The sequence below is a fragment of the Schistocerca gregaria genome, chromosome 10 (genome assembly GCF_023897955.1).
Source record: "Schistocerca gregaria isolate iqSchGreg1 chromosome 10, iqSchGreg1.2, whole genome shotgun sequence".
Taxonomy (NCBI): domain Eukaryota; kingdom Metazoa; phylum Arthropoda; class Insecta; order Orthoptera; family Acrididae; genus Schistocerca; species Schistocerca gregaria.
In genome coordinates, this window is record NC_064929.1 from 127714280 (window position 1) to 127732533 (window position 18254).

The following is an 18254-nucleotide window of genomic DNA, read 5'->3' on the forward strand; positions in this document are numbered from 1 at the left end:
ATTGATCACTAATTATTATATCTAATTGCTAGCTTTCTTGTAAACAGAACAAAACATAATGCAGAATGGAATGTAAGAGTGTGTGTGTGTGTGTGTGTGTGTGTGTGTGTGTGTGTGTGTGTGTGTGTGTGTGTGTGTGTGTGCATCTCTGTCATCTATTTTTTTCACAGAGGCCTTGTTGGCCGAACGTTTATTTTGTGACAGTCTTTTTGTTGTGCCTATCTGTGACTTAGCATCTCCACTATATGGTGAGTTGCATGTAATGTTTCTTGTAAATGGGCCTGACAACATCATAGCTTAGTCTGTTTGGAAATATCTCCTGTGACAGGGATATGCTACATATGTGTTGGAATACATTGTGTGCACAGTATTCAACAGACTATAACACACATTTTTTTCTATGAAAAATTGCCTTCACAATTCAGGCGTGTCTTATACTTGAAATAAGTATAAAAATGTCCAATGTCTGATACATTCCTGCCAGTATTAAAATGGCCATATATTTAATGCCACAGGAAACCTCCCTCTATCTGGCATCATTGGATTCAACTGACAGTGGCTGCTGCAAAGAACATGAGTTGCAGAGATTCAAGAGCTTGTTAACACTGTCTCCCTCCTGCCTCACCATCACAAATCCAGTACACTGTCCAGCTTATGATGTGTCATTGCAGTCTATGGTGCCAGAGAAATTGAACTGAAAGTGATATGTGTTATCAGTAACAGTGCAGTAGTTTTGTTAGTAGTTAGTTTTGTCATGTAAAGAAATAAAAGGTATTCCTTGGGAATGGCCATAAATTGAAAGAAATGGTATATGCAGAAGAACATGAAAACAGAGCATTTTTTTGGCCCTCCACCAACAGAAAAACTATTCATGATTGACAGGCTAGTAAAGAGGAACTGAAAAATATGAGGAAGATTAAACGTGCAGATAGCCGACTGAATGTAAAATTGCCAAAACTAGAAGATCACATATTGAAATGGTTTCAAGGACACCATCAAAATGGCATTGTAATTAATACAAAAGAGATTCAAACACATGCTTGTAAGCTATCACTACCGTGAAACTTTAAGGATGGAGTTGGTTGATGCTAAGGGTTTTTGAAGCATCACGGACTTACCAAGCAAATGGAAACCAAAATATTTCTGAAAATGTCACAAGAGTATGAAGAGAAAATATTATCTTTCCGTCACCTTTTTATTCAACATCAAAAGAAAACCACTGTAAAACTAAGCCAAATAGCAAATATGGATAAAACTCTTCTGATATTTCTGTGCCGAGTAACAGAACTGTTACTGTTAAAAGTGCTAAGACAGTAACTATAAAAACAAGTGGACAACAAAATGCTCACTTCACTGTTGTCATTTCATGTTGCATTGACAATACTAAACTTAATCCAATGATCATTTTCAATCACAAAACAATGCCAAAGCCCTTTTTAAATACTGCCAGGTGTTGTTCACGTACAGGACAAGGGTTGGATGAAAGGCTGGTATGAAATTATGGATTAACAGAGTGTGGGAGAGCAGGAATGATACTTTATAAAAGGAGAGTTCTCTTCTTGTGCTAGATCAGTTTAGAAGTCATTTGAAAAATTCTGTGAAAGAGAAACGCAATAGGGAAATACTGAGCTTGCTGTTATTTTAGGGAACTTACTTCACAATTTTAACTTCTTGATGATTCAATAAATAAACTATTTATATATGAGAGAGGAATGGAACAAATGGATGATGGATGAAATACAGAATGGATTCATGCTGAAGGGATCTTTAAAACAAACTGCAATGAAACAAGTGTGTGAGTGGATAAAACAGTCATGGTCTAAAGTGGGAGAAAGCATTATTGTTCAATCCCTCAAGGAGTGCGGCACAAGTAATGTACTCGATGGCAGAGAAGACCGTCTTATACATGAGGAGGACACTGATGAACAAGAAGAAGAAGATAGTTCAAATGGAGATTTTCAGGAATTGTAAAGGTCAGTTCGATTTTATAAGCTAATTTTTTTTGTCTGGCTTTGCAACCTAATAATAAAAATGTTATTTTTTTAAAAATGCTTATAAATTAAGGTGCTTCTTACAGTCGATAAAATATGGTATGTGAATAACTTGGATTATTTTTCAAACATACATCAGTCTACTGGTGGTCAAATTACTACCATTTTACGTGATAAGATGTAATGTAGTTTATATACAGGATGATTATAATTAAAGTTTCAGTTACAAAACACCGTAAAAATAAACACCTACTGCTCAGAATGATGTCAAATTTGAGCAAAATATTATCAAAGAAGGAGGAAATGTTATGGGTGGAAAATATTGATGTAAATATATTGATGTAAGTGGCAGAATGTGCAAAATGAACGACACAAGGTATATGGCTGTTCCTCAGTTTGTGTCTTGAGATGCTCAGCATGACTGTCTCAACGCCAAATTCCATGTTGCTGGTAAAGATCTTTTACAAAATTGGTGACTTCACACCAGCAGCTCTGATGAAGTTTTGGACACTTGAGGGTGTGAAAAAAGATGTTGGTCCAATGTCTACCAAGGGTCTTGAGAAAAGATTACAAAATTCGAAAAGATATACCAAGTGCAATGTGGAGGAGACAGGAACACAACTGACCTAAATCTACTTCTAAACAGACACTGCACAAGCCACCATACGGTATGTTATTGAGGGTACCCTGTTCCACTATTAGTTGCTCTCTCCCTTGTTCCACTCGAACAGAGCAAGGGAAAAATTACTGTCTATATGCCTCCATATAAGCCCTAATTTCTCGTACCTTATCTTCTCTGTCCTTACATGCAATGTATTTTGCCAGCAGTAGCATCGTTCAGCAGTCAGCTTCAAATACCGGTTCTCTAAATTTTGCCAATAGCGTTTCTCGAAAGGAACATCTCCTTCGTTCCAAGGATTCCCATTTGAGTTCCTGAAGCATCTCTGTACCACTTACATGTTGTTCGAACCTACTGCTGGTAACAAATCCATCAGCTCACTTCTGAACTGCTTCGATGTCTTCCTCCAATCCAATCTCATATGTGTCCCAAACACTTGAGCAGTACTCAAAAATAGGTCACACCAGCATCCTATATGTGGTCTCCTTTACATGTGGATCACCCTTTCTTAAAACTCTCCCAATAAACCGAAGTCAATTATTGGCCTTCCCTACCACAATTCTAGTCTGCCCGTTCACCACTTCATATCGTTTTGTGTTACACCGACATATTTAAACAACTTGACTGTGTCAGCAGCACACTCCTAATACTGTATTCAAACAGTTGTTGTTCTTACCCATCTACATTAACTTACATTTTTCCACATTCAGAGTTAGCCACCACTCCACACAATGATTAGAAATTTTGTCCAAGTTGCCTTATATCTTCTTGCAGTCACTCCAACATTTTACTGTACACTACAGCATCAACATCAAACAGCTGCTGATTGTTGTGTATCCTGTCCACCAAATCATGTATGTATATACAGGGTGTTACAAAAAGGAACGGCCAAACTTTCAGGAAACATTCTTCACACACAAATAGAGAAAAGATGTTATGTGGACATGTGTCCGTAAACGCTTAATTTCCATGTTAGAACTCATTTTAGTTTCGTCCACTCAATGGAGCACTTTATCATGATTTCATACAAGATGCTCTACTTGTGCTGCTAGAACATGTGCCTTTACAAGTACGACACAACATGTGGTTCGTGCACAATGGAGCTCCTGCACATTTCAGTCGAAGTTTTCGTATGCTTCTCAACAACAGATTCAGTGACTGATGGATTGGTAGAGGCGGGCCAATTCCATGGCCTCCACGCTCTCCTGACCTCAACCCTCTTGACTTTCATTTATGGGAGCATTTGAAAGCTCTTGTCTACGCAACCCCAGTACCAAATGTAGAGATTCATCATGCTCGTATTGTGGACGGCTGTGATACAATATGCCATTCTCCAGGGCTGCATCAGCGCTTCAAGGATTCCTGCAATGGAGGGTGGATGCATGTATCCTCGCTAACAGAGGACATTTTGAACATTTCGTGTAACAAAGTGTTTGAAGTCACGCTGGTACATTCTGTTGCTGTGTGTTTCCATTCCACGATTAATGTGATTTGAAGAGAAGTAATAAAATGAGCTCTAACATGGAAAGTAAGCATTTCCGGACACATGTACACATAACATATTTTCTTTCTTTGTGTGGGAGGAATGTTTCCTGAAAGTTTGGCTGTACCTTTTTGTAACACCCTGTATATTTTCTTTAATGTCCTCTCACACTCCCTTGACCTCAATCGAAGAAGTGGCCACAGCATTGCAGGAGTATTCTAGTGGTGGTGTGCAGACGTGCAGTGCAGGGGGAACTGTCCAAACTTTGGACATGTCTGTGAGTGTAATGCATAAAATTATATTAAACTTCCATCACAGCTGTCAGTCCAAAGCTACATATGTTCAGGGGTTGCTTCATACTGACCTACCAGTAAGAGAAATGTTTGCACTCAAATTCCTTGCTCGCTCAGAAGTGATCAATAAATGTCCATCGAACATTCTGTGGACAGATGAAGCCCATTTCCTTCTCCAAAAACATGCCAGTAGACAGAGTTCAGAATTCAGTCACACATCGACCGGTACTGCTTCATTCTGAAAAGGTGACTGTGTTGTGTTTGTTGACGTCATCGTGATAGACATTGTGATAGACATCCCTGGGCTTGTGAAGCAGCTGAATGGGTTGAAAATAAATAAATCGCCAGGTCCTGATGGGATTACAATTCGGTTTTACAGAAAGTATTCTACTGCATTGGCTCCTTACTTGGCTTGCATTTATTGCGAATCTCTTGCCCAACATAAAGTCCCGAGTGACTGGAAAAAATCGCAGGTGAAGTCTGTATGTAAGAAGGGTAGAAGGATGGATCCTCAAAATTACAGACCAATATCCTTAACATCGGTTTGTTGCAGGATTTTTGAACATATTCTCAGTTCGAATATAATGAATTTCCTTGAGACAGAGAAGTTGCTGTTCATGCATCAGCACGGCTTTAGAAAGCATTGCTCCTGCAAAACACAACTCTCCCTTTTTTCGCATGATATCTTGCGAACCATTGATGAAGGGTATCAGACAGATGCCATATTCCTTGACTTCTGGAAAGCGTTTGACTCGGTGCCCCACTGCAGACTCCTAACTAAGGTATGAGCATATGGGATTGGTTCCCAAATATGTGAATGGCTTGAAGACTTCTTAAGTAATAGAACCCAGCACATTGCCCTCTATGGTGAGTGTTCATCGGAGGTGAGGTATCATCTGGAGTGCCCCAGGGAAGTGTGGTAGGTCCGCTGTTGCTTTCTATCTACATAAATGATCTTTTGGATAGGGTGGATAGCAATGTGCGGCTTTTGCTGATAATGCTGTGGTGTACGGGAAGGTGTCGTCATTGAGTGACTGTAGGAGGATACAAGATGACTTGGACAGGATTTGTGATTGGTGTAAAGAGTGACAGCTAACTCTAAATATTGAAAATGTCAATTGATGCAGATGAATAGGAAAAAGAACCCCGTAATGTTTGAATACTTCATTAGTAGCGTAGCGCTTGACACAGTCACGTCGATTAAATATTTGGGCGTAACATTGCAGAGTGATATGAAGTGGGACAAGCATGTAATGGCAGTTGTGGGGAAGGCGGATAGTCGCCTTTGGTTCATTGGTAGAATTTTGGGAAGATGTGGTTCATCTGTGAAGGAGACCACTTATAAAACACTAATATGACCTATTCTTGAGTACTGCTCGAGCATTTGGGATCCCTATCAGGTCAGATTGAGGGAAGACGTAAAAGCAATTCAGAGGCAGGCTGCTAGATTTGTCTTGCACCATTCTCATGAGAATTAAAAACCAGTACCATTGTTGTTTATGTGGTTTGTGGCCTCAGGACAGCTAGAAACAAATTTTTCCCATATGATGTGGTATGAGCTTGCCTCAATGGATGGGCTTATCTAAATAACGGTGCCACAACTCTTGGCTGCCAAACTTGTGCAGTCATGCACACTGAACAGTAGAGTCAGAGTAATGCACAACTCAAACTATAGCCATCGTATGCAATTCATGTGTCATTTCTAGCCAAACCCATTCACACTATGATGTTGACAGTGTGATCTAGTGGAAATATTTTCATTAATCTCCCTCCACAGCCCCCCACCCCCTCCTTAACATTTCCCCTCTTATTTGATAACATTCCGTTCAGAATTGATGTCATTACGAGCAGCTATCCTTTTTCTACTGGAACTTCGATTACAATCACCCTTATTTACTTCAGTAAGGTTTGAATACAATTGAAATTAAACAGTGTTTGTTCTTTATTTTTATTTACATGTAATCAGAAATTTGCAAAAATATTTGCAGTGATTTTACATATTTTTTTATTAAAGTACAAAAATGGAATGGAAAATGGCACAGAAAATATATAAATATTTCAGTACACAGTAATTTCGAATTACTGGTAACATGGCAGTGATATGTTTCTCATTATGGCACATGTGAACACGTCAATACACTTAAGTTAAAACAGTTAATACCCAGGCAACAAATATTTGACACAATGCAAACATACATGTTACCATCATACAAAGGGAGTCTTTATGATACACATTACCTGCTTATTGTCATTATTTCCTGCAAATATTACTGATTAATACTCAAGTCTGATACAAAATTATTGGAAAAAGTTGGGTAGTTACAGTGTGAATTTCACATAATTAATGCAAATTTGTGATTAAAAGAACCATTAATTATATAACTGCTGCAGGTTTTTGAGTGTTGTAACCGGACGATACAGAAAATAACAATTGTTTTAACACAAAATGTTAAATGGATTGCAGATCACCTCAGATATATCATGATATTAAAAGATATATAAATATACAGGAACAAAATCAAAATTTGTTTTTTTCTGACATTTAGCACCATAGATTCTCAGCATCCTTCTTACAGATGTATAATTTTCTGTATAATATTATTTTTTAATTAAAGCTACAATAAAGAAGAGGAACTAAAAAAATTCCCTGTTAATTACAAATCCATACTTTTCTTCATTTTACTTGAAAACAGTCCTTTTCAATGCACTGCAATAACCACAAATGTCAATTGGTGTAGAGATTCTCAGACATGTTGAAAAATATTTTGTAAACTATTATTCATATTTCTGTATTTAATATTTATTATCACACTTTGACAAAAAAGGGAAACACTGGTAATAACTCACTTTATGATAGGGACAGGCAGTTTGCCCATTCCTTGGAAGAAGAAGAATTCATTTCACATAAGATTAAATTAGATACCCAATCAATTTACAACATAATAATTTGTAATGCCTTACAATTTGTAATTTCCCCCATTGTCAACAGAAAATGACATCAAAAGTTACTATCACAAAGTATCACTTTTGACAGAATCCCATCACTGAACAATGTGAACTATTCAGAATGCCAAACAGTATCACAGCAGTGCTGATATACTGAAATATATGGAACACCAATAATACAATCTGTGGTCATTTATTGGGAGTGCTCATAAGTTGTGAATGTTACAGGACAGCAGTGTACAAATCATTTCTGGCAGGTTCCAGCTCAGCTGTTAGGAAACGATATTTACAGTCGCACATCAGGTGACGGAAATGTCTGTTCGGCCGCTCAGATGAAACACACATTGCCAACTTCGATCCAGAACTTCTGGTCCGGCTGGCCGATGTCACGGAGGCCGATATCCGTGATGGGCAGTCTCACTGGCTTGTCTGTCGAATAGCTGATCACCGTCTGGGCCCACTCGGGTCTCTTGAACTGCAAAAACAAAATTACACTTCCTCACACAACAGACACAATCACACTACACATCACATGCTGCACAGTATCAGTGTAATACGTTATGGTTGCAAGGTACTGGACAGAAGAATCATAATGCTGGTCGAAACCAATCTGGAGGGACATCAGTTTGGGTTCTGGACACTTTTGAGGCATTACTGAGCCTATGGTTTATCTTAGAAAATAGTTTCTACAAACACAAACCTACATATAACTGCATGGTATAGAATTAGAGAAAGCTCTTCACTATGTTTACTGGAATACACTCTTTGAAATTCTGAAGGGAGCATTGGCAACATGCAGGAAGTGAAAATTTATCTACAACTCGCACAGAAACCAGATTGTAGTTACATGAGTCAAAGAACATGAAAGGGAAACAGTGATTTAGAAAGAAGTGAGAGAGTGTTGTAACTTCTCCCCGATGCTATTCAGTCTGCACATTGAGCAAACAGTAAAGGAGACGAAGGAGAAATTTGAAAAGGCAATTCAAACGAAAACTGAAGTTGATTGACAATATGACAGCAATGGACTTGCAAGGGCAACTGAATGGAATGGATAGTGTATTAAAAAGACATTACGAGATGATATCAACACAAGTAAAACAAGGTTATGGAATGTAGTCGAATTAAATCTGGTGATACTAAGGGAATTAGATTATGAAACAACACTTATAAGTAGTAGATGAGTTTGCTATTTGGGAGGCAAAATAACTGATGAGGGCTGAAGCAGGGTTGATGTAAAATGCATACTGGCAATAGAAAGAAAAGCCTTTCTCAAAAAGATAAATTTGTTAACACTGAATATAGATTTAAGTTTAGGGAGTCTGTGCTGAAGTTATTTGTCCAGAGTGTAGCATTGTAAAGAAGTGAAATGTGGATGATAAACAGCTCAGACAAGATGAGGATAACAAATTTTGAAATGTGGTGCCGCAGAAGAATGCTGGAGATTAGATGCTAGATTGTCAATGGCAAGGAAAGTGTTTCTGAAGAAAAGAAATTTGTTAACATCAAGTATTGATTTAGGTGTCAGGAAGCCGTTTCTGAAAGTATTTGTATGGAGTGTGGCCATGTATGGAAGTGAAACATGGACGATAAATAGTTTTAGACAAGAAGAGAATAGAAGCTTTCGAAATGTGGTGCTACAGAAGAACACTGAAGATTAGATGGGTAGACCAAATAGCTAATGAGGAGGTATTGAATACAATTGGGGAGAAGAGGAGTTTGTGGCACAACTTGACTAGAAGAAGGGATCGATTGGTAGGGCATGTTCTTAGGCATCAAGGGATCACCAATTTAGTATTGGAAGGCAGCATGGAGGGTAAAAATCGTAGAGGGAGACGAAGAGATGAATACACTAAGGAGATTCAGAAGGATGTAGGCTGCAGTAGGTACTGGGAGATGAAGAAGCTTGCACAGGATAGAGTAGCATGGAGAGCTGCATCAAACCAATCTCAGGACTGAAGACCACAACAACAACAACATTTACTAACTCATGAGGAGGGACTGAATCAACCTGGGTGGAAAATAAAGTTGCGGTATGATTTCAGTACAAGAAGGGATTGGATGACAAGACACATTCTGAGTATCAAAGAAGCTTCAATTTGGTAATGGAGTGAAGTGAAAGGGGGGGAGGGGAGGGGGGGTTAAAATTGTAGAGAGTCTTGCAGAGGATAGGGTAGTGTGGGGAGCTGCAACAAATCAGTCTTCGGACTGAAGACCACAATGACAACTTTATCCACTGATAGTAAGTTACTGACCAATTCCTTATCAAATGGCTTTCTTTCTTTCTCCTTGAATTTTCCCATTACTTGGAGTCAGATTTTTCTTTACATTACTTTGGATACTCATCAACCAGTTGGTTTGAGTTTTTCATATCCCTCTCCTCTTTGTAAGCATGGAAAGGCATATTTTAATGGCACAGTCATGTCTTCATTTCACATGACCATACCATCAGAGCCAGAATTCTGAGAGTTTTTCTACAGGGACAATTTTAACACAACCTCGTATAAATTCATTGCACACTTTGTCTTTGAATGTGAGTCCTCCCATCCATCGCCTCATGCATATTTCTCCTCTACAGAGCTTCTGTTTGTGAGTCTGTATTGATGCCTTAACTTCAGGGCCATACAACAGTGCTGGTCTTATATAGCTGTTTTATACATTTTGTCTTCGGTTTTTACAGGCAGTTTTGCATCACACAACCCCTAAAATATATGCACATTGTTCCAACTAGATGTTATTCTACGGTTTGTGTCTGTGTCAACTGATCAATTTTCTGGTATTCAATAGCATACTATACTATACAATAGTTCTGGTCTTATATAGCTGTTTTATACATTTGTCTTTGGTTTTTACAGGCTGTTTTGCATCACACAACCCCTGAAAAAATATGCACATTGTTCCAACTAGATGTTATTCTATGGTTTGTGTCTGCATCAACTGATCAGTTTTCTGGTATTCTTGACTCCAGGATCTGCGTCTCTAGCTGAGGTTGCTAACATATTACCGGGCAGTGACACTTGATATAGTTTACGCTGGTTTGAAGCATGGTGAAGGATGAAGGGAGCATGTAAAATTGTTCACATGACCAATAGGTCTAATTTAAGTAACTTAATATTATTTCTTCACAATATTTCTGTGTGTGCCAAATAAAGGGTTAAAAAAAGCACAGTCTCACATTTCACTAACCTGTATTTGATTGCTGTACAAAGAAGTAGAAAAGGAAGTTTTGTAATAGTATATCAGCAGTGCAGAATAAAGTATACTGCTGGTCAAGCAATTTAAAACAGTGGTTTTTATGCCATTTTGAAGAGGCAGGAGCAAAGAATGGATCATACTTATATAAGGCAATGCCAAAGGAAAGCAATTAATAAATTTACAAATTTTAAAAAAGACACAATTCCAGAGTGACAGCAATGCAGGTACACCAAATTAGTAGAGACGACTGGGTGTGCACAACCACAAGGCACATGAGGTGACAGTTCCTACAAACTTACCCGACAGTCGTCATCGGTGACCTCGTAGCGCACCCTCTGGTTGCCCCGCGGGGTAATCTCTATGTCGTTCCAGGCGAGCAGCTTGAGGCCCTTGCGGTAGGTCCTCTTGGCCGAGTCGAAGTACGCAACCGAGTTGAGACAGTGGTAGGTGATGTTCTGCTGCGCCTCCACCGACAGCAGCTGCAGGAATCCCAGCTGGTTGCTGTCCGCCTTGTACGTCATCTGCAATGGCCATTTGTGCAGCTGATTAAACTGTGCTCCCACCTGGTTCACACTATGTATATTTTTTGCTCCTTAAATTCATAGTGAGGGATGTAGAACAGGTGATATGACAAGAATACGTAATACACATTTACAAAAAAATTTTAAAAAAATATGTAAGTGCTCCATCAACAGATCCCAAGTAGCCTGCCTCCATGATTCAAATCCTGGCGGTGGAAAAGATTTTGACTGCCGGTATTTGGCCGGCAAGGGGGAGGAGAGGTGGTGGTGTAAAGTTCCTGATCACCAGGCCTTGTGCCAATGTCCTGGTTTAAAAACCAAACATCCACACAGTGTCTCAGAAAGTGAGAGAACATGACATCATTGATTGTGATCCATCTGCCAGTTGCGGATGTTAAGCTTGACGGCTGCCCTGGTGCTATTCACGAGGAGTAGGTTATGTGCCACCTCCAAATTTCACACTCTTCTTTCTCAGATCATCAACATCACTACCATCATCACACACACACACACACACACACACACACACACACACAAACAAACATTAATAGAAATATTACAAGGAGCATGTTGTAAATAAATAAACAAAAAAAAAAAAAAAAAAAAAAAAACAGATTCTAAGTGAAATCATTGTCATGGATGTGGAATAAGTGAATAATTAGAAACATATTTTCACTGTTGAGCAATATTTGTTGATTTTCTATTCCACCTACATCAAGAAGACACGTGATTTGAGTTGTAATTAAAATACTGAGAAAAGATGTTTAAAATATTTAGAGGCACTATAGAGATCAATTTGAGAGCTTTTATGTTATACTTCTAGGAGGGACTTTGGAGGGACTTTCTGTTACAACAAGGAGCGCAAATTCAGACTTAAAATGTCCGATGCTAATCAATTTAAATTAACACTGCAATCACAGTTTAAGATATGCAGTGGTGAATCAAAAATTATGAAAAGGCTGGACTGTTACTCCCCACAAAGAGGGCGTGTTGAGTCGCAGACACGCACAGTGTAAAGACTGTTACACACTAATGTTTCAGTCAGAGCCTTCTTCAGAAAGGAAATTAAAATACACACATACGCATTCACACAAGCAGGCACACCTCATGCACATTGTCTCCAGTTGCTATGGCCAGACTGCAACTGTGGTTTGGGGGGGGGGGGGGGGAGGGGAGGGGAGGGGGGGAGTGATATCAAGGTACAGGTGGGGGAGAGGAAGCCGGGAGGGGAGGGGGGAAGAGCGCTGTCTGACAGAGTGTCCGATTACTGTAGAATGCGGCAGCACAACACTGCCACGAGCAGCATCAGGAAGCTGTGTGAATACTCCCACTGGGAGGAGAAAAAGATGATTTTGAGGGTTCCATCTCGGTCCCACGAGCAGCTATGTCCCCTCAGACAGAGCCCCACATGCCTGAGTAAGCCTTATACAACTGAGGTGCGGCAGGTTCCCCAGAGGATGCCTGCTAATGACTGTTCCACCTCAACAGCCATGCATCCCATCAGCGAGCAGCACATCTTGAGATTCATGGTTTTTTATAGAGGTTTATCCTGTCCTCGCAATCCGGGCAGTCAAGCCAAGATCCACATTCCCTGGGACACACAACATTCCACTGCCGCACCATGCGGTGGTTGTTGAAGCGTGCCCAGAGCTTATGGTGACAGTCAATTGGCAGCACTTACCAGTCCCCAGCTCAGTAGCTCCATGGTTGCCAAGCCCGTACCCAGCAAATCAATGCTAAGTGCCTAAGGGCAGTTGTCTAAGAAGTGTGTGTGTTGGAGATGGGGGGGGGGGGGGGGGGGAGGGTTAGGGGAACTGGGAGCAGGAAAGGACAGGAGCAGAGAGGGGAATAGACTGCTGAGGGTGAGGAGGCATGAGCTGAGAGGACATGATAGGACAGAAGGGGTGGAAGGAAACTGATGGCTGGATGGTGTGTTACCATAGGTTGATGCTGGAATAACTTTAGGAGTGAAAAATGTTTTGGGGTGGTCCACTTTGCTCTTAGTCACGTTTTGGGGGTGGAAGTTCACCCTGGTGGACAGTCGGGTGGCAGTTATACCAATTTAAAAAAAGAAGCTTCACTGTGGTTGCACCAGAGCTGGTATGTGACATGGATGCTTTCACAAGTGGCCTGGTCTCTGATATTGTAAGATAAGTTGCTGACAGGACTGGTACAGGAAGTGTTCTGTGGGTGGACTGGACAGACCTTGCACCTGTGTCCGCTGCAGGTACATCATTCTCGTGGCATAGGGATTGGGACTGGCAGTGGCATAGGGGTGGACTAAGATGCTGTGGAGTTTTGAGTGGGTGATGGAACAACACTTTAGTAATGGTGGAAAGGATCTCGGGTAGGATGTCCGTCATTTCAGGGCATGATGACAGTTAATAACCAAAGCATTGCTGTAGGATATGGTTCGGTTGTTCCAAATATTGGATCACGAGGGGGTGGTGGTGGGAGGATTGGGGATGTGTGGGGATATGGCACAGGAAATCTGGTTGCCAACTAGGTCTGGGGCACAGGGCCTGTATGTGAAGGGCAGGATATGGACCAGGGAATTATTGTTGCTGCAGATATGCTGTCTCCAGATGGCCGGGCTGGATGGGAGGGATTTTTTTGGGTGGAAGGGATGGCAGCTGTTGAAATGCAGGTACTGTTGGTTTTGGTGGGTTTAATGTGAACAGATGTGTGTATGGAGCCATCAGAGAGGAGGAGGTGAAAGTCCAGGAAGGTGTGCTACCATCCTTCCAAACCAAAAAATTCTTCCCATAGCTGACGACAGCATATGTGCAGTGACAAGAACCTCCTTGTCCAGTATGCTAGGCATCTCACAAAGTCCTTCACAGACACTATCCCCCAGACCTAGTCTGCAAAAACATTTCCCAAGCCATATCCTCCCCCCCCCCCCCCCAAATCCTCCCACTAACCCCAAGAACCAGCTAAAAAGGAGCGCCTTCTTTGTCACCCAATATCACCCCAGACAGTAACAATTGAACCACATCTTTTGTGAGGGATTCAATGACCTATCATCATGCACTGAAATGAGACATTCTATCCAAGATCCTTCCCACTCCTCCTAAAGTGGTGTTCCGTCACCCACTCAGCCTCCAAGACAAACTATCCCATTCCTATACCACTCCCAATCCCAATACCTTGCCACAAGGATCAATTTCCCATTGGAACACTCAGGTGCAAGACCTGCCCAATCCACCCACCCAGCACTTCCTGCTCCAGTACTGTCACAGGATTATTGCACCGTATCAGAAGCTGGGCCACATGTGAAAGCAACCATGTCATGCTGCAATCACTGCACAGTTTTTTATATCAGTATGACTAGCAATCACCGCCACCACTGAACTGTGGCCGAGAGCATCGCAGACCACCCTGTGGCACATTATACTGCTGAACATAACTTGCTTCATTTCAATGGCTGCTTCACAGGCCAAACCATCTGAAGCTTCCCCTCCACCACCACCTTTTCTGAACTGCGCAGACGGGAGTTCTCCTTGCAACACATTCTCCTCTCCAGAAATTATCCCAGTCTCAATCTACAGTAACATATTGCCCCACATCCACTACCTACAGTTTCCACCCCATCTGCCCTGTCACCTCCTCCCTATTCAGGTGCCCTCATCTTCATTATCGTATTTACTCAAATCTAAGTCGCACTCGAATCTAAGCTGCATGTAAAAAATGAGACTCGAAATAAAGGAAAAAAAAAAATTTCCTAAATCTAAGCCACACCTGAAATTTGAGACTCAAAATTCAAGGGGAGATAAAAGTTTTAGGCTCCACCTCCAAATCGAAACAAAGTTGGTCCATTATAATATGAGACACAATTTAGGTTGAATGAATGATGATACAGCTACAGTACATTGGTTTGAGTCATAAGCTTAGCAGTTAAGCTTTACCAGGTAGCCATTGCTATGTGTCAGGTGCTCCGTCCGTATTTATATGGGTACCCTTCCTTTTTCACGTTCTTCGTCTGGTTTGAATTGATTGATTATTTTTCTTTGGTCTGATAAGTGCAGTTCTCTTTGTTGTAGGTGTTGACGTCACTCTAAACTGAAAATGCATTACTGTATTGTGTCATGCATTGTTTGTCGCTTTCTGATAATGAGTGTTTACGGCTTGTTGCCGCTCACCGCATGGCTTGCTTTTGTGCACGGTACTACCGCTTACAATTAAAAAAAAATAAAAAATAAAGAGGAATCGTCTCTTCAGCGAAACAATGGCAAGAGATTGCTATTTGTTGTTACTTACACTGCTGCTTGCTTTGATAATGATCAACAAGAACCAAATAATAGACTGTGTATGATAGAAGATGTTCTGAACGAGAGTTTAGCGAAAAATTTTCTCCGTTTGAAAATCTTTGCAGACGCCTCTTTAGTACATTACATTCTGCACAGAAATTAATCATCTTAGATTTAAAAATTCAGTCAATTTCCGTGCTTCATTTCTGACTGTATCACTATTAGGCATAAGAATAATACGAATATAAACATGACGTGATATGTGTATTCTTCTGCGTTTGCTGTTGTCTCCCTCTAGTTTCGAAGTTTATTAGGCAAACAGAATTTAAATGCAAACACGAAAGAATACATGACAAAATGTTTATATTCGTATTATTCTTATTGTGAAGAGAATACTGCATGTGATTCACAATTCATAAAAGTTCCTATTAGCAACCATCTCTTCTCACAGGTAGGAACAAAATCAGAACATAGAGTTTCCCATATTGACAAACATCCCAAACAGTCTTTTCAGTTAAACTTTCATAGTACATTGAAATGCAGCTACATTCGAAGATGAACAATACGAAATTTGTATTTACTTCGTTGGATAATGTACAAAAATGAAGTGGTCGAAACTCGGGGCAGAGAAAAAAGCTCGTCTCCCACCGTTTTTTTTAAATTTATTTACTGACGCAGAGGTTTTGGCGCCAGTATTTATATTTGTGGCTGCAAAGCACGCCTGTTTAGCACTACATATATTCAATAGCATAAGTTAGTTGTGACGGCACCTACCAACATTTTTCAGAACCTCCACTTACTTTGCACTTGATTCTCAGCCGCAGGCGGTTTTTTGGATTACAAAAACCGGAAAGAAAGTGCAGCTTAGATTCGAGTAAATACAGTATGTGCTGCCCTCTACCAATCATCTATCCGTCCTGCCCCTTCCCTGTGCCTCTCCTTTCCCACTCTCCATGAGCGCCCCCCCCCCCCCCCCCCCCAATCCCAACTCCCTGCCTCAAAACCTCCCAAAGCTGCACCTGCATTCTTCTCATGCTTCAATCTAGTTCCTGCATACTACGCTACACAGCGCTCTTCTCCTTCCCACCACCATATTGTCCTATCCCTCCACCTTCCCTTCAGATGGCCAGGGTGTATCTGCAAGTGAAAGTATCATCTTTACGGTGATTTGCAATCTATCCTGTTCCTAATATTGTTGATAATAATGTAAGTTTTGAAACAGCCTCTTGCATTTTTCAGCTTCTGGTTCTCTATTTTTAAGGACTTCATTATTTCTACTTACACTTAAAATTCTATATAGGGTACTTAGACTGCTGAAAATCGACATATTATAAAATACATCAAATATTTACCTTTATGCCTCCCTCAATCTCACTGAGCCACACCTCCTGTTCATGTCCTATGTATGACACTTCTGGTGTCTTCTCCGGACTCGGTTTGACACATGTCGCTTTCGTGTCGGCATTGCAGTACACTAAGATGGCATCTCTCACGTCACCCTCATTAGGATCTATCCAGTAGTCACCTGTGGAAGACAGGACACAGTGTTAGTATTTGTTCTGACAGGGTGTGAAAGCGATATTTAGCTTATACAAAAAACTGTCACATGGTTCTGACAGGGTGTGAAAGCGATATTTAGCTTATACAAAAAACTGTCACATGTGGAAATTGCTAATCAACTGATGCTGCAAATTTCATTATGAAAATTTTACAAGGCAGATGTAAAGCTCATAAAGTATTTTTCATAGACCACTATGGAATTTGTATTCTTATAGTAAATAAAATTCACCTCTGCTACAGTATCTTTTATTGAAGGCAATTGTTTTCAGGTGCTTCATCCTCCATGTTCAGGCATCTGTCAAACATGTTATGGAAGGGAAGCAGTAGGTGAGAAGGCAGTGAGACATAGTTGTAATCTATGCATCTCATTACTGAGTCTGTATAATTGACAACAGTCAATGAAACCAAGAAGAAATACAAGCTATGAGGTTGGTGGTAACAATCTGAGATGCCAAAGGACTTGGAAGATCAATTGAACAGAATGTATAGTGTCTTGAAAAAAGGTTATAAGAATGATGTCAACAAAAGTAAAACACAGATCAAAGAATAATTTTGAAATACAAACCTGATGCGAAGGGAATTAGATGAGGAAGTGAAATGCTAGCAGTGGTGAATGAGGTTTGTTATTTGGGCTGTGAAATAACTGATGATAGCCAATGTAGAAAAAACATAAAATGTTAGCTAACAATGAGAAGCAAAGCATTGATATAAGAATGTAGGCTTCCGTGGCTGGTGTCATAGTGATTACAATTCTTCTCGGTATTATGCCACGTCATTGCTAAAAACTAACAACTGTAATAAACTAAAACAGACATTTTGGCTGAATTGCAACAGCCTTCCTCAGGGCATTTCTTAAAAAGAGAATATTTATTTATTTATTTAGCTGATCTGTTTAGGGCCCTCAATCCCTCTCTTACACTGGACCATGGTGTCACACATACAGTACCTTTTTTTACATCATAGTTACCTAAGAAATAACAATTTTAAAATAAGAGATGGTATTAAAATAATTTGAGTGTCTGCAGAGACTATGTGAGTAAGCAATACTGGTATGAACTAATAAAGTTAATGCTGGAGGTACTTCTACCACTGCTGCTGCCACTAATAACAATAACAACAATAATAATAATAATAATAATAACTATAATGGTAGCAGCAGGTATAAAAAGAATTTGTGGGTGTACAAAATAGATGTTTCCTGATATTTTGAGTTCTGGGGAAATGAAATTTAAGGAGACTCTACCAGCAAAAAATACTGGGGAATCTGGTTAGAAAGAAGAATGTACAAGGGTAACAAGTGTATACAGGGATGATGGTAAATGACATATCTACTAAAGCAACAATAATGATTACCATCTTCTGAAGTTGGAGATGTTGTTTCCAATACCTACTCCAAACT

At 40.1% G+C, this 18254-nt stretch overlaps 1 protein-coding gene across 2 annotated transcripts in view; it reads right to left on the reverse strand.

Moving 5' to 3' along the window:
* Positions 1-6320: 6320 nt before the first annotated feature.
* The window catches only part of LOC126293286 (collagen alpha-1(I) chain-like), a 246853-nt gene continuing 234919 nt past the window's right edge, over positions 6321-18254 (reverse strand). For both annotated transcript variants that reach the window (XM_049986407.1, XM_049986406.1), the window contains 3 exons: positions 16648-16820; positions 10824-11045; positions 6321-7807 (listed from right to left, as the gene is read on the reverse strand). In XM_049986407.1, coding sequence (XP_049842364.1) covers positions 7661-7807; positions 10824-11045; positions 16648-16820 — 542 coding nt within the window. In that variant the 3' untranslated portion in view covers positions 6321-7660. The remainder of the gene's footprint in view (positions 7808-10823; positions 11046-16647; positions 16821-18254) is intronic.